Here is a 22,872-nt window from a genome sequence, read left to right on the forward strand (position 1 = left end):
CCCTTCCCCTATATATAGAGGGGTGAGGGGAGGGCTGCAATACACAAGTTAAGGCGCAGACCCTCCCCTCCCCAACATCTCTCCTCCTCCATACGTGCTTGGCGAAGCTCTGTCGGAGTACTGCTGCACCAACTGCACCACACCGTCGTGCTGCCGTTGGAACGATCTTCCTCAACCTCTCCTTCCCCCTTGCTGGATGAAGAAGGAGGAGACGTCTCCTGTCCCGTACGTGTGTTGAACGCGGAGGTGCTGTCCATTCAGTACTTGGTCATCGGTGATCCGAATCACGTCGAGTACGACTCCATCATCACCATCCCCTTGCAAGCTTCCGCACGTGATCTACAAGTGGTATGTAGATGCAAACTCACTCCCTTGACTCGTTGCTTAGATGAACTCATAGATGGATCTTGGTGAAACCGTAGGAAAAATTTTAATTTTCTGCAACGTTCCCCAACAAAATCATCTTATCGCATTTTGTACTCTTCTTGAGAATTACAATGACTATTATCGAACTCCTCCAAATTATGGTGAATACGTGCCACTAGTGCATGTGTTGAACCACGATAACTTCTCTGGAGATACCCTGGTAAGATTTTTTACTATTACGACATCCGTGCATCTTTTGCATACTTCTAAAACTAGTACATCATTTCTAACTACGAAGTTATTATTATGTTTTTCAACAGAAACTCCCGATGGATTGTGTGCCTCATCTGATGTCTCTGCATGGTCGCCTCTCAGTTATGAACATACTGCCAGGTAAATCTACGGAGCTCACCTGTGCATATCGGATTTCTAAAACCCGTGAACACATGATCATCAGAGAATGGAAGAAATGTATGGACATTCGCAAGGAGGTTCTTGGAAGTAACATTCAGCGAAAGGCAAGAATTGGAGACAGGCTAATCTCAATTCTCCATAATGGAGAGTCAGGGGCTATCTTGTTTTTTGCTATTTTACCTTAGAAAATGTAGTAGGTCTATGTTTATTATGTGCTAATGTGTTAGAGTTGATAATGATGATCTTGAGGAGGTGTTATGTGATGTCAATGATGAAAACGATGATCTTGAGGAGGTGTTATATGACAATGATGTATTATGATACTAAGTTGTTAATGATATGATGATGATGATGATATTATTATATCATTGGGTGAAAGAACCGCGGATTAGTTTCAAGTGGATGGACATCCACTTGAAACTAGTCCACGGTTCTTTCACCCCATGATGTAATAACTCATTAGTAAAAACAATCTCTAAATTCCTGTTGTATGAAAACTTGTGTGAAGGTGTATGAATACAACATGAAAAAGAGAAGAAATAAAATACTAAATAATAGTAGTAGCGCGGGTAAGGAGAAGCGCTACTACTAATTACCAGTAGCGATGTTGTGAAGAAGCGCTGCTACTAAGCCAATTTAGCAGTAGCGTGGGTCAAGATGCGCTATTGCTAAGCATTAGCTGTAGCGCCTTATCAGTAGCGCTCCTGCCCGCGCTACTGATAGGCCGAAAACCCGCGCTGCTGCTAGGCTTTTCCCTAGTAGTGATGCCCTGCAAAAACAAGTTAGACGTCTTCTACTTTGTTGTTGCAAGTTTTACGTGGCTGCTACGGGCTGAGCAAGAACCGTTCTTACCTACACATCAAAACCACAACGATAGTTCGTCAAGTTAGTGTTGTTTTAACCTTCACAAGGACCGGGCGTATCCACACTCGGTTCAACTAAAGTTGGAGAAACTGACACCCGCTAGTCACCTGTGTGCAAAGCACGGCGGTAAAACTAGTCTCGCATAAGCGTACTCGTAATGTCGGTCCGGGCCGCTTCATCCAATAATACCGTCGAACCAAAGTATGACATGCTGGTAAGCAGTATGACTTGTATCGCCCACAACTCACTTGTGTTCTACTCGTGCATATAACATCTACGCATAAAACCTGGTTCGGATGCCACTGTTGGGGAACGTAGTAATTTCAAAAAAATTCCTACGCACACGCAAGATCATGGTGATGCATAGCAACGAGAGGGGAGAGTGTGTCCACGTACCCTCGTAGACCGAAAGCGGAAGCGTTAGCACAATGCGGTTGATGTAGTCGTACGTCTTCACGATCCGACCGATCAAGTACCAAAAGTACGGCACCACCGAGTTCTGCACATGTTCAGCTCGATGACGTCCCTCGAACTCCGATCCAGCCGAGCTTTGAGGGAGAGTTCCGTCAGCACGATGGTGTGGTGACGATGATGATGTTCTACCGATGCAGGGCTTCGCCTAAGCACCACTATGATATTATCGAGGTGAACTATGGTGGAGGGGGGCACCGCACACGGCTAATAGATCTCAAGGATCAATTGTTGTGTCTATGGGGTGCCCCCTGCCCCCGTATATAAAGGAGCAAGGGGGGAGGCGGCCGGCCTAGGAGGAGGGCGCGCCAAGGGGGGCAGTCCTACTCCAAGTAGGATTCCCCCCTCTTTCCTAGTCCAAGTAGGAGAGGGGAAGGAAGGGAAGGAGAAGGAGAAGGAAGCAGAGGGAGGAAAAGGAGGAAAGGGGGGCCGACCCCCTAGTTCAATTCGGTTTGGGCTAGGGGGGCTGCGCGTCTTGCCTCCTCTCTTCCACCACTTGGCCCATGAGGCCCATTGCTTCTTCCTCGTATTCCCGTAACTCCCCGGTACCCCCGAAAATACCCGAATCATTCGGAACCTTTCCGATGTCCGAATATAGTCGTCTGATATATCGATCTTTACGTCTCAACCATTTCGAGACTCCTCGTCATGTCACCGATCTCATTCGGGACTTTGAACTACCTACGGTACATCAAAACACATAACTCATAATATAACCGTCATCGAACTTTAAGCGTGCGGACCCTACGGGTTCAAGAACTATGTAGACATGACCAAGAAACGTCTCCGGTCAATAACCAATAGCGGAACCTGGATGCTCATATTGGGTCCTACATATTCTACGAAGATCTTTATTGGTCAAACCGCATAACAACATACGTTGTTCCCTTTGTCATCGGTATGTTACTTGCCCGAGATTCGATCGTCGGTATCTCAATACCTAGTTCAATCTCGTTACCGACAAGTCTCTTTACTTGTTACGTAATGCATCATCTCGTAACTAACTCATTAGCTACATTGCTTGCAAGGCTTATAGTCATGTGCATTACCGAGAGGGCCTATAGATACCTCTCCGACAATTGGAGTGACAAATCTTAATCTCGAAATATGCCAACTCAACATGTACCTTCGGAGACACCTGTAGAGCTCCTTTATAATCACCCAGTTACGTTGTGACGTTTGGTAGCACATAAAGTGTTCCTCCGGTAAACGGGAGTTGCATAATCTCATAGTCATAGGAACATGTATAAGTCATGAAGAAAGCAATAGAAACATACTAAACGATCAAGTGCTAAGCTAACGGAATGGGTCAATTCAATCACATCATTCTCCTAATGATGTGATCCCGTTAATCAAATGACAACTCATGTCTATGGCTAGGAAACACAACCATCTTTGATCAATGAGCTAGTCAAGTAGAGGCATACTAGTGACACTATGTTTGTCTATGTATTCACACATGTATTATGTTTCCGGTTAATACAATTCTAGCATGAATAATAAACATTTATCATGAAATAAGGAAATAAATAATAACTTTATTATTGCCTCTAGGGCATATTTCCTTCACCTAGGGGCGATCAAGTCGACCTAGGGCAGCCCATACCCGCTGTGCGCCCTGACGGGGTCCTTCCCGGGCGTGTGGAGTTTCAGGTCTACAAAAGCGCCCGCCGGATTGCTTGCGTACCGCGCTTCCGGACGGGTCTCCTTTAATGTGAGCTGCGGTGCATCACCCCCGACGTCGAGGGTACACGGTGACGTGTTCGTGTGCGAACAGTGGCCATCTCGACGTGCTCCTGCTTGATGGCCACGGGTGGCGTCGTCGGCTCGGTCTTCGGCCTGACCAGACGAAGATGGCCGCATGGAGGAGGAGAAGGTTGGCAGCGGCCATCGTTTTTTATGAGGCTGCTGCAGCGGCTAAGCTGGCACTCCAGCATCTCTTGGTGCTCGGCCTTGACGGTGGCGAACGGCGTCGTGCCGGAGGAGCGGGAGCCAGAGCCGGAGGAGGAGGAGGACCACGACATGCGCCTCGGCAGCCACGAGCTGCCGCTCCGGCGCATGAACGAGGGCGCCGCCGGGTACTCCAGCGGCGGCTCGTTGCCGCCCTCAAGGTGCTCGAGGATGGCGTGGAGTGTGCGGCCGGGGACGCCCCACCACATGCGGTACCATCGGCGTTGTGGTGCCCCCTTGGTGCCGGCGCGCCATTGGTAGAGGCGAGCTGGTCGGCGTGGTGGCGCTCGAGGTACGCCGTCCACAAAACATTGTTGTCGGGAGCGTATTTCGGAAGATGCTGCACCTCCTCCGGCAGGGACGCCTAGAGGCGCGCGATGTCGCCACGTCGTTCGGCGTCGGTTGGCAGCTGTGGGATGGGTCGTCCTTCGACGATGAGCCTCCATGAGCCCGTCACGCGCATGTCCGACGGTGCCAGGTAGTTGGCCTCATGGAGAAGCCGCACCTCCCACTCGTGAAGATGGCGGCGGCCGAAGCCGTTGGCCGCCGCTCCGTTGCCAGGGAACCTCTCGGCCATCTGTGGAGGAAGGGGAGGGGGCGAGAACAAGGGCGGCAAGCAGAAAGAAGGTGGTCAGTGGCGAGAGAGATGTCTGTGGCAGCGAGTGTGCGGGCAGCGGCGACGAAGGGCGGCTTTTATTGCGGCGAGCGGGCGGCAACAGTGTGGACGCGTGGTGGGAAGGGGGCGGGACGCGCTGCGGCACACCTTCATTGCGCCACCCATGATCATTGGAAGGTTGACCGGTGGCAACCTTCGCATCGATTTGCGTGGGAGCCGAGGCGGGGCTCTGAGGATGATGATGCCTAGTCGCTGACTCGGCGGGCCCATAAGGTGGGAATCTGGAGCGGGATGTTTTGGCGTGTTTTTTCTTTCCCCCGGCGCCCTCGGTCGGCCCCCAGCGCGCTGGGTTTAGCCTGGGTCCGCTGATGCCAATTTCGTCCCTTAATTGGCGACATTTGGGCTGCTGAGAGCACGCCAATTATTCTTATGACATAGGCATGAATCCTGGCTTCTAGTAGGCTGAAGCTCTACTTTTCCACCGGAAGTCGACCGAAAACAAAAAAAATAATGAAATGGCTAAAAAGTACTCCCTCTGTCCCAATATAACTGTCTCAACTTTGTACTAGCTCTAGTAGAAAGTTGTACTAAGTTTGAGACACTTATTTTGGGACGGAGAGAGTAGTATTTCATTTAGAATAGATTATTTTTATGTCATAAGAATAATTAAAAAAAGTAAAAAAAACAATGCTCATGTGTATTGTGTAGGGCCAAGCCAGGCTTAGTCTTAGTGTTTTCACATCATTCTTTATTAAGCCAGGCGCCGTATAGTCTGGTATACGTTGCAAAAAAAGCAGAAAATCGGTGGTCAACTACTATATGATCTAGCAAATCAAACTGATCTTGTCACGCCGCTTCCATGTTGCATTAGAGGGAAGACCCATTCTTAGTTTCACCGAATCAAAAAACCATGTGAGGCCACCATTTTTCGAGGGTGTGTGCCACCATCGCCCCGCCATTCTAGACCGAAGTACATGACGGTGGACTACCCATGATGAGTCAACCTCACACCACCTCCAGCAACTCCACGTTGAAATGGAGATGGAGAAGGGTGGACTTATTTATTTTGACAGATAGGCGTCACCGCTATCTCATTCTCACCGCCACGATCAAGTTTAGCTATGGGAAGGACTGACGAACGCACCAAACAAGACAACGGTATCACCTTCCCTATTGCCCAAGATATCGAAGTAGCGGCCAGAGTGGAAGGGATAGCACTTGGTTTTGGCTTGTGGCGGGCTTGGTATCTACTCCCTCCATCCGAAAATACTTGTTATCAAAATGGATAAAAGAAGGTGTATCTAGACGTATTTTAGTTCAAGATACATATCTTTTTATCCATTTTGATGACAAGTATTTTCGGACAGAGGGAATAGTACATCAAATCTTAAAAGGCAACTTCTAGTAGCTATACAATTTTCTGGATAAGAAAACCCGGTACGACATGTATACACCACGCGCCCATGTCATAAAATTCAGAACTAAATCTAAGCCTAGATTAGATGGTTAAGTTTTTTGTGGTGGAAGCAGTCCATCCGGATTTAGGTTTTAGACCTGACATAAATGCTTTCATATTTCTTGGATTTATTTCACTCTCTTCGCCGCTATTCTTTTAGTGGTATGGTGTGGTCGACTACATGATGCCTATCACGACTTCATCAATCTTAAGATATGTCGGCTCAGACTCTCGGATGTGGTCATATGGTAGGGTTGTATGTGTGTTTTCATAAGGATGAGTGTGTGCATCGTGTATTTCCTTTCTAAAAAATATATCTGAAATAGCAACAGAATAATAAACCAGCTTGCTATAGTACCTAACCATTATTTTTCAGATCAGCGATAAATTTAAAACTACGCACGCTGTCAATGGTCATTTTTGTTTCTTGAGCTATGCAACAAATTTGGAATTTACCCACTCTATATTGATTGTATTGCCTTTATGTCACCAAAATATGTCATATTTTTTAACAACTTTTTAATTGATTTTCGAGGGGGATACAACTGGTTGTACCACAAACCCAGATGCACATGATATTTTTTGGCCCTTGCTAATATATGGCATCTCCATCCTTGGCTGTTTCTCCAGTTTTGATATTTTTCACAATTTTTACTGATATTTTAGCTTGCCTTTAGTGCACGTTGCACCACAAACCCAGATACACCTGATATTTTCTCGTCCTTGGCAATACATATGGGGCCGTCTTCATTCTGGGCTATATATCTCTCCCTCTTGTAGGAACTTGGGATTCCATGTTGGAAATGAACATACGGAGTGAGGATAAGGAGCTTCTCCTTTTCTATTGGTTCTTTGGTATCTTCTTTCACTGGCCCAGACCACACGGGAAGAGTGTTTGCCCGATGGATGGCCGTCGTCAACCGTGTATTTGCGTCCCAAGTGACGATGGGGCGGCGACGTGCTGTATGACGTCGGCTGCCAGCTGCTTGTAATTCAGCCACGTGTATACGTGCCAATGTGTTGCCATGAAAAATATTTCTTTTTTTTTGCATGGTAATACGTGTCTCATTTATACAGAATAAAGATCAAGTTACAAGGCATGTAAGCACCAACCATATATAACTGAAAAGATAGAAAAATCCTATGCCAAATACCAGCCCCTGTCCCTTTCCTTCGACACCACCGAAGTGGCCATCAAAGGATAAAAAGACAGATCACCTCTTCACCCAAGCTCAATGCGGCTCCATCGCTGATCAGCAGCTTTACGGACCTCCAAAGTAGTTTGCCAGAAGCAAAACCATAGCCGTTGAAAGAATTAGACCGGGGCAACATGTCCCCGGACACGACATTGAATTTCAGAACTGACACCCCCGCATGACGATGACGACGTCGGAGGAGGAAATCAGAACTGGCAGCCTTCGACCACAGACCCAACACAGGATACTCCATCTTCCAGCTGTCACATGCGTAGACAACCGCCTGCGCGTACTCCTGAATGACTAAACCTTCCTGCTCCACCATGACATTGGAGACAACGCCACAGCAACCGGGACAGATCAAAAGGAGAGACACACCTGATGGAGTCGCCGCAGCCGCCTCTCCAACACCATCCATGAACCCTAACACTACCAATCTGAGGTATCAATAGATACAAGATGCGATCAACTCCGAGACGCCGCCATGAAAGACACCGCCGGTGTGGGAGTAGAGTTGAGGCATATTTATTCGTCCAGGCGCTGCTCCCACCACCCCAATGACGCACCGCGACCTACAAATCCAAACCCTAACTACAGTGAGAAGGAACGAGATCCCCCCTCCCTCCTGCAGCCGAGCAGCGGCCAAAGGGAGAGGGGGCCAGCGCCCCGACCGGTGGAGATCGGAGGAAATAGATCGCCTCTTCCTAGTCGCCTGGTGGTGGCGGCACTAGGGTAGGAACGCCCCTCTCATGTACGCTAACCTCTGTTGAGGTACGATCTGGCATGAAAAATATAATCAGGGGAGAGGGGACGTGAAGACGACGATGACCTGTATGGTTCCGCTCGGTTAACCCAATAAATGCCTTTTCTGCTTAAATTTGAGAAGCTTACCCTCAAATTTATCCTTTTTTTTAATAATGTACATCCATTCTCTCCTTAAATCTCCTCTCGGCTTTACTCACTGGAAAAATAGCTCAACTAGCAACAAGCCGTCCACTTGACCCCTCCCCCTAGTTATAAAATCAGGCCAGTGCCCTACCCAAACCCTAACCCTTCCCGGGTGCCCACATTTCTCCCCAACTCGCCAGCGCCAACGCCCCAAATTGTCGTCGCTACTGCCAGGGTTAACAATTTCAATGAAATTTCATTGAAATTTCTAAATTTTTGCATATTAAGGTATGGTCTAAACTATGTTTAATCCCAAAATTTTGAGTCATATTCAAACTAAATTTAAATTAGGCTAAAATCCAATGAAATTTGAAATCACAAATTTTATTTTTTATTTTTTTCTGAAATTTTGCATATTTGGGTGAGCCCCAAATATTTTGTTTACGAAATTAAAAACCTTGGGTGCCGCCACTATAATCCCCATGGCTCACCTGTTGTGGGCAGTGTGGTGGGATGTCTTCATGGCGGATGTCATCCCTATCAATTTTTCATCCTCGGAAGATGATTCCGACAATGAATGCGAGGAGGCACAGCTGGCAGCGCCATAGTAGAGCGGAAGCCGAGAAGGAGGACCCGCTGGCGACCATATTACGATGGAGGAGAAACAGGAGTATGAGCAAGCATTTCTTGAGGAGTACCGAAAGATGGAGGCGCGAATCACAGAGGAGGTTGCCCAGGAGGCTTGCCACTGACCCGGAGGTGATGACGTTCTAGCTCACTTTTGTGGGGTCCATCACCGAGAACGCGAGGTGGAGGCGGACCGACGGACGCCCTCTTTGACTAGCTCGACGCCGATGACTCAGGTGATGCGTCAGTGTGCCATGGCAAGGCATCCATGAAGAAGGGCCATCGGGCTCTAACAAGCTGTCGGTGATCAACCTCGACTTCGTCTGGGATTAGTATATCGTTAACTTTAATATAGCTCATTTTAGCTCCATGTTAGTGGAATCTAGTTTAATTTGGACTATGATGCTTAATTATGGAGCGTCTACCCGTCTATTATCTATGCTAGCTAGTGGTTGGTGTGCCACCCTGTAGTGTCTCTTGAGAAAAAGTTGTGCGCACGTTTTCATTTAAAAAATACATGGGGTCCTTGCCTACATCTAAAAAAACTTCTCAGAAAAAAATAATCCTCACCTTCATTTAGAAAAAGTAAAAAAGAAAAAAATCACCACCACAGCCTAGCTACCAGCGAATGCCACTTTGCATAGCCCTCCATTTAAAAAATAACGTGGAGTCCTCACCTCCATCTAAACAGACAAAACATTTCAAATAAAATCCGCACCTCCATCTAATTTTTTTACAAAAGCTTTCTCACCGCTGTCAACCAGCTTGCGTTACATGGCATAGTTGGTTGCCCGCCCTTCTCCCGATGTTTAATGGGTTTAATTTATTCTACACATTATAAGAAATCATGTTAATCAGAAAATGTGCGATATGTGTGCATATATATACTTTGGCGCGGTCGCTCTATATATGTGTGAAAAATACGCATGACTTAGCTTGAGCACGTACGTTATTGCTACCGACATATTTGGCGCCTAGTCTCTGTGGCGAGCCCTGCTGCGGCTGATATTGCCCTTCGTTCTTGGCCAACCATCCATCCATCCATGCACTGGAGCTTAGACTGGGACACGGAGCTATCGTCCAAATTATTTTAGTCGTAGTGCGAGTGGCCCGGTGGTCTCATTTTGCGGCCTGCTAACTACTTAGCGCGGAATCACAACCGGAGTCGCCATCAGATGGCACGTTTGTAACGCCCGTACGTGTTCCTCTTCTGATATGTCGGAACAGAATTGGGGGAGGTATCTTATGTTATGGTAATGGCCCTCCCTATAGTGCTAGAATTCTATCTCGCCCTGCCTATTTTAAAAATCAAAATCAAAAAATAGGAGGAAAATATATGACAGGAAAAAATAGGAGAGAAAAAAACCCTGAGAGAAGCAAAAGTAACTTTCAAGATTTAGTTACCGAAGCCCTACCCAATGGTATATTCCACGTTCGGCTAGAGAATGACACCGTCATTCTAGGCTATATTTCAGAGAAAATCCGGTCTAGTTCTATATTAATATTGATGGGGTGTCGTATATTCTTCGAGGACACGGGAATAGTCTCTGATGCGCAAGTTTTGGCGTGGCTCCCATCTGATGTTCTGGTCAAATATATTGTGCTAGTAGGCAGTTACTGCTGATCAGGCGTGAAGTCTTACAAGCGGCACGCCTTTTCCTTTTTGTTACGGCGCGACTGTGTGCAAACCTCTTTTTACCGGTGCAGGGATGTACCGGTGCTAAATCCACCCTTAAATTCTTGGAGATTGATGCACACTGTATACATGCATACTAGTATTCCTCTGTATTCTGTTGAACATCATCATATATGAAATGTCTTGTCAATTCTTGTCAGCACTTTTTGTCAGTACGATGCATGCATGGCTCAGACATACTCTCCTCCTCTGGCTCCCATAACAAAGGTACCCTTTTAAATTTCATTTGACATTTTCAACCGTTAATTTCTTTTAAACCAAAATTACATAGGTGAAATATTTTATATATTTGATCTCCGGGTGTCAAGACCTTTAGAACAAGATCAATTTTGGATACATTTCAAATACATTTAATTTTCAACATTTCAGTTAACTTATTTCACTCTATATATTCTGTGTGAAACTGCTTATTTCAGTGATCGAAACTTATTTCACTCTATATATGGAACATATGAAACATGTTATTTCACTCTGTGTGAAACTGCTTATGTCAGTCAGATTTAAAAATAACATGTTTCACACATTTCAAGAAGTAGTTATTTTCATAGATCTCACTTAGTTCAATAATCTAATTTCACTAATTTCATAGATTTTAATTATTGCACATAAATATGTTTGAATGATAATATTTTTTATATGAGTGAAATAGTTTTTTAATTGAAATATTATTTTTGTGACAAATCCTTATTTATTTCTATATATTGTGAGTGTAATGTGTTTTCTGAAACTAGAGAAATGAGCGGAATCTATCTTTTGTAACAAGTAAAATTACTTTTTGAAACAAGTGAAATATAGTATTTCAATTGACTAAATGTAATGTGTTTTCTGAAATAAGTGAAATTAGTTTCTTGAAACGAGTGAAACAAAGTTTGAAAATAATTTTTTTTGTGATGTGTGAAATAAGTTTTTAAAACGAGTGGAATATAGTACTTCAAATGAGTGAATCTAATGTGTTCTTTGAAATGAGTGAAATCAGTTGTTTGAAATAAATGAAATATTATTTTGATAATAAAATCTATTTGTAAATGAGTGAAATCCGTATTTCAAATTAGTGAAGTAACTTTTTCGGAATGAGTAAACTCTGTTTGTTGAAATGAGTAAAATCGTATTTTTTGTAATGTGAAATTAATTGAAACAGTAAGAATTCAGTATAGCCAAATTGTATCCAAGACCGGTCTTGTTTTAAAGGTCTTATCACCCTGAATTCAAATGTACAAAAAATTTCATTAATGGAAATTTGGTTCATAAGCTGTTAACAATTCAAAATATGACCTGCAAATATAATGCAACTACTTTGTTTGGGGGAGAGAACCCATGCGCCGTCCTTTTAATCAGTCACCCACTAAGTCACATCTAAAGCTGCCACACATCTGACATGCACAGATGTATTCCTTTGTCTACTGTTTGTATTGCATAGTAAATTATTTTTACTTTATACACAAAAAGCTGGCACGAATCTCAGAGAAAGCAACTGAACGGCAGATTCTCCACCGGTAGCTCCCGACTCCGGTAAAAAAACTTAGTCGCGTGACTGTGCCTGCCGCCACAGCTACAAGACAAATACTGTCTTAATATATATCCAATGTCTGCGGCCTCTTGAATGATGCACCCGTAATTGCTAGCTGGTGTGAAATGCTAGATATAAATCAAATAATCCGCTCTATAATATATTTGCACTCCAGTGAATTTTAAGTGTACCATCCGGTTTACACTTCTTTGCTACGTGTGTGGGTAATTCTGTCTAAAATTTATTTTGTCTTTGATGAGACAAAAACCCCACCGGAGAAGGTTCTAGAAACTACCAACATACTTCTGCCAGTGATGTGGGTATCAGCTCTTAATTTTATTTCACTTGTCTATGAATGGTCCCCGTCATAAATTGGGAAAACCAAAACCCCGTTTGCAATGTGGGTCTCCCGCGAATGGGTGTTTTTCTTTGCCCTTATGAGATTGGTATCCTCTCATAGTTTTTTTTCGTGTTTACCCATCTGCCTTATTGTGTAGAGAGAGCATTGCTAGAACTAAATGTAAGCCATCTCAAGCACCAGGACAATCTGCATATCGTTAGAATGTTGCACAAGCCAACAATCTTTTCATACATTAAGAATTTCATATACAAAGTATTTCGCAGCGTCCAGTGCCTATAAATTCATATGCATCTCATCATACATTTCAACACTGCATGGAGTTGTAGGATGTTCCCGACTTTTTTCCATGTATGTTTATCATCTTATCACGCGAAACACATATGCGAATTGTGCAGGATGTTAGTCAACATCCTACGTGACGACCTACCAAAAACTAATGCACTACATTTATAAGATTTATATGCAATATAATGTGATAGAATGCATGATTGATTTAGAAGAGCAACATCCTAGTATAATCCTCAAGGACGGGGAGCTTCTGCTCGTCATAGCCATACATGACGCGGACCATCCTCGCAAAGTTTAGTGATGCTATGATGAAGCTATGCGATAGTGTTGACTTTGTCCAAGAGAAGCATTCCCTGTTCATACACTCCCATTCACTCCCAATCATCTCTAGCATGTGCTTCTCTACGTCACCACTAGGATTTTCTCTTTGGTACAACTCTTTGTATGATCCATCTAGCCCATTTTGCGATTCATCCTGCATGAGAAAGAACAAAAATGTTAGATCATGCCTTAATTGGTCAATATTGACGTGGATGTTGACTCGCCATGCTATGAACTGAATGAACTTATCTAAAATTATTGTTAGTGCTAATCCTAAGTTCTTATGTGATCAAGTTCTTGGTATGTTCAGACCTTTGCACTGCCCATGTCGTCCCAGAGCCTCATGATCTTTGCAGGGCAGGAGATGATCCGATGGATGTCGTCATTGTTGCCCTCTGTTAATTCATGCCCCAACATGAATAAAAGATGCATGAATACAAGTGGAGCTCCTGAAGTGACAATCCCATTTCTTAGATAGTCCTCTGATGTAGGGATCTGATTAGTAGATAACCATTTTCCCTCGATCATGAATCCATTAAACAAAGTTGCCCACTGTCAGAAGAAAAATGGCATGCAGGTCGGATTAATTTTTCCATTGTTATTTTAGTTTCTATTATTTTTGTAAATACAACTAGGTAATTGTGCGTGTGTTGCCACAGGGGCACATATATTTTGTATGTAATCATTGTGATTTACATGCTATTTTAGTGTTAGTGCGACTACATACCAAAAAGAAACGTTAGCTAATAAATGAATCCGTACTTATTACTTATTGGCTTACCAAAGGAAATAATGTGATTTTGTAGGATAAGCCAATAATACATGGGATAGTTAAGACAATTCAAGGAAATTTGGTTCGGAAAATCATTAAAACAGGGAACGGAGGAGGTGGTGCGGGGATGGAGACGATGGACGGAAGATAGGAACATAGGTGATACCGTTGTGATATTTATTTTCTTAGGAAAAATCAAATTAAAGAGAAATGAAGAACCATTCTAGTAGACATACTGCTTTCTTGAGATGATTGATAGGGCTCAATCCATGCTCTTTGCTGACCATATCAGCGATATCACTTGTGATAGTGTAAAGAGCCTTGTAACATGATCTCATGTAGCTCGGGAGTGAATCAACAGCCGCAAGATCCCACCTGTCAATAATGTGCAATTTTTGTGTGAAACTTTGATAAAAACAATATTTTTATAGCATTATATGGTCTTAAGCTTAAGCAATCATTGAGTTTTTATTCCATTAGCAAAGTAGATGCCATTTTGGACCTAAGCAATCTCTAATATGAAATATTTTTGCTTTTTGCTTGAATATAAAATAATAATTAGAAAACTATTAATATTTTGAAATATTTCTCATAAAGACACAATGTAGATTTCAAACCAATATTAAAACATCTTCATATATTATATGTCAAAGTTAAAGAAGTGTGAATATATGATTGGACGTATTTAATACATCATTTCCTTAGAAAAAAGGCAACTATATTGCTTCCCTAATCATATTAACCTTATATATTGTGGAAACAACAATGCTCACATTTTGATCGCCTCAGTAAAGAGGGAAAGCTCCTCTTGTGTGGCGACAAGATCAAAGATGTCATCCACAATGTAGACCATGGATATGATCTTTGTGATCTCAATCCGATATCTAGAGAAGGATAAACCCTCGAGGACGGTCATGGGCCACATGTACCATTTAAGAATGTGGTCCCTTGCGGCCGGAATTTCTTGAGTCAATCCTAGATCCATCCACCATCTGTGTGAAAAGGAATTTTCATATACTTAAAACCACCACTCTTTTAATTGTGGGAGTACGTGAGTAATCAAAAATGTTAATTTATCAAATTTGGCCAAGATTTCTCGCGTTTCTCTATTATCATAAGTATGCACATATTTTCCACTTTTTACAAAATTAATCATTGAGGGCTAGTATTTTATCATATTTATACCTCTTAACCTCTTGCATTTCTCTCTGATGCTGCAACTTCTTAATCGTAAACTCTGCAAGTGCCAAATTCTCAATTGCCATGTTCCTAGTGGGCATGTTCTGAAGGAAACTCAGCTGGTGCCTTGCCTTGTATTGCATCAGGCTCACATGATAGGGATGGTCTAGTGACCGCCTTACATATCTTGCAAGGTTTGGCTCCAGATACTTAATTGCAAATCTAAGATGCCTGCTTGAGAATTCATTTGCATTGTAGAGTGATGATTCTCCTACGTTGAGGTGTGACATGTCTTGCAAGCTGAGCAATCCTCTAATGTCTTTGCTGAGGCCAAGGTTGAAATCGCCATTATCGTTTCTGAACTTTCGAAGAACATCGTCTGCCAATTCGTTAAGAAGGGGTCTTAGGCACATGTCATAAATAATTAGTACAATACATCTCGAGGGAGGTTCTTATAAAGTCCACAAGGAAACATTAAACCTTAGTTTAGACTTGGCTACTCTAAGATATTTTCCTAGCAAAGTTATCGCGTAAAGTTCATTTCATAGACCAAATTGCACTGAAGAATCCCAAACTTGTTTGTTTATCTTTCTCAAGACGCCAAACTTGTATTTTACTGACCTGCCGAAACATAATATCCCGCTTCTCTCATCAGCCTCAAGGAAAGGGTTGCATCAAGCAGATCATCACTATGGATGAGATCTGCACATGAGTCCATGATGGTGTCGATCTCGTCTTGGAAATAGTAGTCGATGCAGAGGCGTTTGAGGTGATCAACAGTGGTCAATAATCCTCGTCGACTCGTCTGACGGTGATGCAGCAATGCTTGAACATTCGTTAGGCTTTCCTGGTGTGTTGCAGAACTTTAACTATTAATACAGGGTTTATAAAACTTTAACTATTAATATAGGGTTTTGGGTGATAGCACTTGCAATATTTATATTTATGATTAAAAATACTTTCATAATAATGTATGTTTATATATTTTATAAACATCTTTCAAAAATTAATGGGATAATCTCGTTACACAAGGGACCAAATCGTTTCTTTCCTTTCGGTGGAAGGTGACGTTTATGACAACAGGCTTGTGCTAGGCTCAATATTATAGCTCTGATAGGTTTGAACTCAGATCCCTTTTGTAATAACTAGAAAAATGACATAAACACGCATGCTAATTGCTTATACGGGCGATAGCCATATATACCTGGAAGTCAAAATCATCGGACAGCACATCTGACGGAGGCTCTCGCCCGGGACATATCACCGTTGATGGGCGGAAGAAGGAACGGTTGCGTCCGCTCCAGCCACCATTTCCGGCCACCGGTGAAGCCGAATGGTGCAGTGGCTGAACGGAGGAGGAGAAGACATGCGCAGCAGCCATCGGTTGCTTAACTAATGGGGGCTTGCCGGCTAAGTGTGTTGTGTTACAGATCGACTAAGTAGGCTAACTGGCTAAGTGTGGCCTGTGTGATATGAGATGAGCAAGTAGCTGTTGGTGCTGCTGCTGCTATGTCTTCGGATATGAGCTAGCAATGCAGGGATGCCGTGTGGATTTATAAGGAGGGGAATAGCTAGGAGGGGTTGCAGCTGCGTCGATCCATTCTCCACCGAGCGAGTGGTGTTTGAAGTTGGACAATGCATGCGCCCCAGGTGAGCCATGTGGAAAATTCACTAAACGTGAACGATTTTAGGGTACGTCATGCTTGATCAGTTAGTTAGTCGTAGTTCCATAAGTCCACGCACATTTAATAATTCACTTCGCTCACGCGCGGCACGTGATGCATGCACTAATCAAATTTTGTTTTTCGTCTAGAGCCACAGTATATATTCAGGACATGTATATATTCTTCGCTTCGCGGGCACACCATGCATCTTTGCAGTCAGCAGCAGCAAGCGTCAAGAAATTACGATGAGCATTCTTCTCGTATTTTTACGAGCAACAGGTGCATCATATATGTTCACTCGGTCCCCACTTGCTCTGAGCGCGTGTACGTATGATGTGTGTATGTATGGTCGTGATGGACCAGACAAATATGGCAACATCGTGCACACTGCAGTACAATAACTAACTAGTTACTCCTTCCGTCGCAGTCAAAAACGTTTTTATATTATGGGACAGAGGGAGTAGATGCGTAGATCCACACATGTACGTGTATAGAGTACATGTGTACTTCCTGATACATATGTGTATGTAAGGGACGGGATGGGAATCACTCAACTAGCCCAGTTGCATACACGAATCCGATTCAGTGGCTGGTTACAGAGGAGTTGCGATTACAAGAATTGGGGAAAGGCTACAGGAGGAACTAGGGTTCTTGTCGCCGCCGGGTCCTTGATCCACTGGATGCCCCAGCCAGGTGCGGGGAGTGGCTTAAGTAGGCCTTGCGGTCCTGGGCCTCACTGGGCCCACTCCGGTCCCGTGTTGCGTGGGTTGGGCCTCCGAGCCCGTGGCAGCCGCTTGGCCATCGGCGAGCCCTGCGAGCCGCTGGCAGGTGGGTCCTTCAGGTCGGTGGCGGTGGCCTTTGCGGGGACGCTGACATCCCCTCCTCCTTGGGATGAGGCTTGCCCCCAAGCCTCTGCTCCAGGAAAACGGGCCTGCAGGGCCACCTTGTCTTCCCAAGTGTCCGCCAATGCCGTTGGGTCAGACCAGCGTATCAGGACTTGCTCCACCAGGGCACCGTTCTTGCGGCGCCAGCGTTGTTGCAGAACTGCCACTGGCACGACAGGAATGTTAGTGGGTTTAGGAAGATCGGCGGAGGATTGCATACCGGGGCGAAGGCAGCGCCGAAGTTGGGACACGTGAAACACCGGATGCACTTGAGAGTGTGCTGGTAGCTCCAGTTTGTACGCTGCGTCACTGATCTTGCTGATGATGGGGTATGGTCCAAAGTACTTGAAGGATAGCTTGTGGCTAGCTCTCCTCGCCACTGATGTTTGAATGTACGGCTGGAGCTTCAGAAACACTTGTTCGCCTACTTCGAAAACGCGCGGCGATCTGCTTTTGTCAGCCTGGGCCTTCATGTGCTGCTGCGCGCGGTGCAAGTATTGTTGCAGTAAGTCTTGGATCACTGCCCTTTCTTCCAGCCAAGAGTGAAGTGCTGGAACAGTGCAGTCTGTTGTTGGCGCAAGGCCCCACTGTCGCGGCTCATATCCAAACATGGCTTTGAAAGGCGACATGCCAATGCTGGAATGATAGGAGGAATTATACCAGAATTGAGCTAACGGTATCCAGTGGCTCCGGCGTCTTGGGCAAGTGTGGACAAAGCAACGCAGATATGTCTCAACGCATTGATTCACTCTCTCCGTTTGCCCGTCCGTCTGCGGGTGGTTAGCTGAACTCATCCTCAGTTCTGTGCCGGCATATTTGAAGAGCTCACGCCAGAAATGACTCGTGAACACAGGGTCACGATCGGACACAATGGAGCCGGGGAAGCCATGGATGCTATAGATGCTAGACATGTAAAGGAGTGCCACTTTAGACGCCGTGTATGGATGCGCCAGGGGCAGAAAGTGAGCGAATTTGGTTCTTTTGTCGACCACCACCCACAGACAGTTAAACTTCCCTGACTGTGGCAACCCATCGACGAAGTCCATTGTAATCATGTCCCAGGGCTGTTTTGGAATGGGCAAGGGCTCCAAGAGGCCGGGCGATGCTGATCGATCAGGTTTTGACTGTTGGCAGATCTGGCAGCAACGCACATATTGCAACACGTGTACCTTCATCTTGGGCCAAGCGAACAGTCGTCGAATGCGCCGGAATGTTGCAGGGAACCCACTGTGCCCCCCTACTGGACTGTCATGGAATGCTGCGATTATCTGCTGCTGCAATGTTGTCGAGCCGCCCAGCCATATCCTGCCACGAAAGTACAGAATTCCTTTTTGCAAAGCGAATCGCTGTTTGGGATCTTCTCGCAGAGCCAGTTGCTGTAGTAATTTTTGAGCCTGTGGATTGCAGTTGTAGCTTGCTATCACATCATCCAGCCAACTGGGTTGACACACCGAGACGTCAAACAACAGTTCTGTGGTCTGAGAGCGTGACAGCGCATCCGCTGCGGTGTTGTCTGAGCCTTTCTTATACTTGATCGTGTACCGAAGCCCCAACAGTTTGGTGAAAGCTCTTTGTTGCCAAGGTGTTGTCAGGCGTTGTTCTTCGAGGTGGATGAGGCTTTTCTGATCCGTAAAGATAACGAGCTCACTGTGTTGCAAATAGGGTCGCCATTGATCGACTGCCACCACCACGGCCAGATACTCTTTCTCATAAGTTGACAGGCCTTGGTAGCGCGGGCTCAGGCTCTTGCTCATAAACGCGATGGGGTGCCCTTCCTGCTGCAGAACTGCCCCTATCCCTTTCTCGCATGCATCAGTCTCGACCGTGAATGTCTTACTGAAATCCGGCAATGCCAACACTGGGGCTGTGATAAGTTGGTGCTTGAGCAGTTCAAAAGCTTGATTTGTGTCCTCCGTCCACACGAAGGGTGTGCCTTTCTTCAAGAGGTTGAAAAGAGGGCGTGCGATGATCCCAAAACCGCGGACAAATCTGCGGTAATACCCTGCGAGACCCAAGAATCTGCGTACTTCTTTTGCGTCCACCGGCTTCGGCCATGCCTCCACGGCCATGATTTTTGTTGGTTCGGTGGCCACGCCCTGGCTGCTGATGACGTGACCCAGGTAAGACAATTGCTGTTGCCCAAATTCGCACTTGGACCGCTTCACTTTCCATTGATCGCGGCGCAGCAGTTCCAGGACCTGTCGGAGGTGCGACACGTGGTCCTCCCAAGTCTTGCTGAAGACAAGAATATCGTCGAAGAACAGCAGAACACAGTGCCGAAGGAGAGGATGCATAGTCTCTGTCATGGCACCGTTCAAGGTACCCGGCCCCCCTGCTAGCCCGAACGAGAGCACCTTGAACTCATACTGACCTGAATGAGTCTGAAAGGCCGTTTTGAATTCCTCCCCCTCCGCTAACCGAATCTGATGATAGCCCGCTCGCAGGTCCAATTTAGAGAACCAGCGTGCACCGTGCAGTTCATCGAGCAGCTCTTCTATGACTGGCACTGGAAATTTGCTGACGCGTGTCATGGCATTCAGGTGCCTGTAGTCCACGCAGAGCCTCCAGGTCCCGTCTTTCTTTTTGACTAGAATGATCGGGGACGAGAAGGTGTTGTGGCTGCGTTGGATCACTCCCGACTGCAGGAGTTCCTGGACTTGGCGCTCGATCTCAGACTTGTGCTCCGGCTTGTGACGATAAGGCCTGATGTTGACGGGCTGCGCCCCCGGCATGAGAGGAATAGTGTGATCGCAGGCTCGTCGTGGGGGTAGGCCTTTGGGTTCACCAAAAACATCCTCAAATTCTGACAGCAGGGCTTGCAACTCTGGGGGTTCTTGCACTCGAGTCTCTTGCTTCTCGCTGACCGGGTAGAGCAGGCAGAGGTGCAGTAAGGCTCCTTGGCGATGCAGTTGTTGCAGTTGGGCGCTCTTAATCACATGGCATTGTGTGGACTGCGCCTCATGCCCAAACAAACTGGCTGCACCCAAAGCTGTTGGAATGCGCAAGTGCTTGTTGCGCCAATCAACGGTCATTGGGCTGTGTTGCTCGAGCCAGTCCATGCCAAGGATGGCATCGTATACTCCCAATGGCAAGACCTTCATATCTATAACAAATTCCAACCCTTGTGACGACCATTGACAGCCGGGAATTGAAGCAGAGCAAGTAAGTTCACCCCCGTCAGCCACCTTCACCTTGCACGGGCGGCGTAGTTCCTGCACTCCTGTCAAACGTGCCGCCAGGTTCTGATTGATGAATGAAGTAGAACTGCCACTGTCCACAAGTATGAGCACTTCCTGGTCTTGCATAGTAGCCAACAGTTGGAATGCCTTAGGCGCCACACCACCATCCAGAGCTGGGCGTGAGATGGCATGCACTTGCTGCACTTCTTCTTCTGTGTCCGAATTGGTCTCGACGCCGAAGAGCTCGAGCATCTCCTCGACGACGTGTAGCTGGACCGAAGTGGGGCAGCTATGATCATGCCCCCACCGTTCGCCGCACTTGAAGCAGAGCCCACGGGCACGTCGGTAGTCCCGTAGTGCTTTGATCTTGGTTGTCTCTGCTCGCGCCGCCTCCGTGCCGCGACGGTCTGTCGCCGGTGCGGCCGGAACTGGCCGTGTTGGTGGTGGCGGTGGGAGAGGCAGGGGAGCGCCCGCGCGCGGGGCGGGCTCGGGCGGCCTTGACAAATTGCTGAACACGCCATCAGCCACTTCTTCCTGGAGTAAGGCTAGCGCGCAGGCCGTATCCAAGTCCGGTGGGCGCTGAACTAGCACCACCGCTCGGATGTCCTTCCGCAGGCCCTCGACAAAGCGGGTCAAAAAGTAGAATGGGTGAATCGAATCAGAATATGAGGATAAATGATTGATAATTAATTCAAATTGCTCAATGTATTGCGCTACTGAGGTCGTTTGACGGACAGTGTAAAACTGTCTGATCAGCGTTTGATGCCGATCGCGCCCGAAACGAGTACAAAGTAACGCAGTGAATGAATCCCAATCGTAATCCCCCAACCTCTTCTGAATGGACTGTAGCCATACAGATGCCGCCCCCGAAAAATTCAGAGCGGCCATGGGAACCCAGAAAGATTGCAAAATCCCAAACATCTGAAAATATTGCTCGCAAAGTGTCTTCCACAGGTTAGGATTATCTCCTGTGAATTGCGGAAACTGAATCGAAGGGTGGGTTTGGCCCAAGCCTGAGAGCAACTGACTCGCGTGTGCGAACGGAGATAAAGGGGAAGGTGGAGCCGCCAGGGCGTTGAACTGACCAGATGCCGGGGGCGGGGGCGGCGTCTGAAACGACGCCGCCGGGGGCCCCCGTGGTAGGTTGAAGACGCCGTGGCCTGTGGGCCCTTGGGAAGTGTCGACCGCGCCGGTACCGGCCCCGATGTGGGCGCCGGTTGTCGCCGGTGGGATGAATGGCGGTGCTGGCCCCCGGTTGCCCTCGATCTCCTTGGTTGGCGCTGGCTGCGCGAGCTGGAGAGCGGCCACCGCATCGCCTAGATCGGCAACGCGCTTCTCCAGATCGGGCCGCCAATTGACGAGCTCGTCGATCTTGGATGTAGACGCCTGGATCTCGGCGATGACCTTGTTCTGGGCCTTCAGGGTGTTGTCGAGGCGATCGAGGAAAGCCTCAATCGATGGATCCATGGCTGCCAGCTTCGATCTCGCCTGTCGCACGCGTCGAGTCTCGACGATCTGGGCCAGAGTGGCGGAGAAGAAGGGAGGTGGAGTGGCCTCTGATACCACGTGTAAGGGACGGGATGGGAATCACTCAACTAGCCCAATTGCATACACGAATCCGATTCAGTGGCTGGTTACAGAGGAGTTGCGATTACAAGAATAGGGGAAAGGCTACAGGAGGAACTAGGGTTCTTGTCGCCGCCGGGTCCTTGATCCACTGGATGCCCCAGCCAGGTGCGGGGAGTGGCTTAAGTAGGCCTTGCGGTCCTGGGCCTCACTGGGCCCACTCCGGTCCCGTGTTGCGTGGGTTGGGCCTCCGAACCCGTGGCAGCCGCTTGGCCATCGGCGAGCCCTGCGAGCCGCTGGCAGGTGGGTCCTTCAGGTCGGTGGCGGTGGCCTTTGCGGGGACGCTGACAGTGTACGCGTATAGGAACATGCGTCATTTTCGCATGGCGCGTTCTGCCACGTGAACGTCTCGATCTGCCGCGTGGAGAGACGGAGTAGGTTGGTCGAGCGGGCAATGGAAAAGTCTACCGATGGGCAAGTTTTCGATCGGCTGTTCCCTAGCTCGCAGCCCGTCGAGCTCACGAAAATGTAAGTACTACGTACGTTTGCCGGAGAACCATATACATGCGTACTACCTAGCTACTGATAGAGAGCGGTCAAGAACCAA

General features: G+C 46.7%; 1 protein-coding gene across 1 annotated transcript; it reads right to left on the minus strand.

Moving 5' to 3' along the window:
- Positions 1-12,684: 12,684 nt before the first annotated feature.
- LOC119325237 (S-(+)-linalool synthase, chloroplastic-like) lies at positions 12,685-16,466 on the minus strand. Its single transcript, XM_037598982.1, has 7 exons — positions 16,177-16,466; positions 15,594-15,819; positions 14,979-15,351; positions 14,567-14,785; positions 14,030-14,168; positions 13,334-13,573; positions 12,685-13,175 (listed from the first exon to the last, which is right to left on the minus strand). The coding sequence occupies exons 1-7, from the start codon at positions 16,351-16,353 to the stop codon at positions 12,906-12,908; spliced, it is 1,644 nt and encodes a 547-aa protein (XP_037454879.1). The 5' UTR covers positions 16,354-16,466; the 3' UTR covers positions 12,685-12,905.
- Positions 16,467-22,872: the final 6,406 nt, after the last annotated feature.

Source organism: Triticum dicoccoides, chromosome 6B (assembly GCF_002162155.2).
Source record: "Triticum dicoccoides isolate Atlit2015 ecotype Zavitan chromosome 6B, WEW_v2.0, whole genome shotgun sequence".
Taxonomy (NCBI): Eukaryota; Viridiplantae; Streptophyta; class Magnoliopsida; order Poales; family Poaceae; genus Triticum; species Triticum dicoccoides.

Bases quoted from the DNA above. Each gene is read 5' to 3' on its own strand.
- LOC119325237 (XM_037598982.1), bottom strand. From the start codon at position 16,353: ATGGCTGCTGCGCATGTCTTCTCCTCCTCCGTTCAGCCACTGCACCAT. The intron at 15,820-16,176 runs GTATATATGGCT...GCAACACACCAG, and splicing joins CCGATGATTTTGACTTCCAG to GAAAGCCTAACGAATGTTCA. The intron at 15,352-15,593 runs GTCAGTAAAATA...ACGAATTGGCAG, and splicing joins GGGATATTATGTTTCGGCAG to ACGATGTTCTTCGAAAGTTC.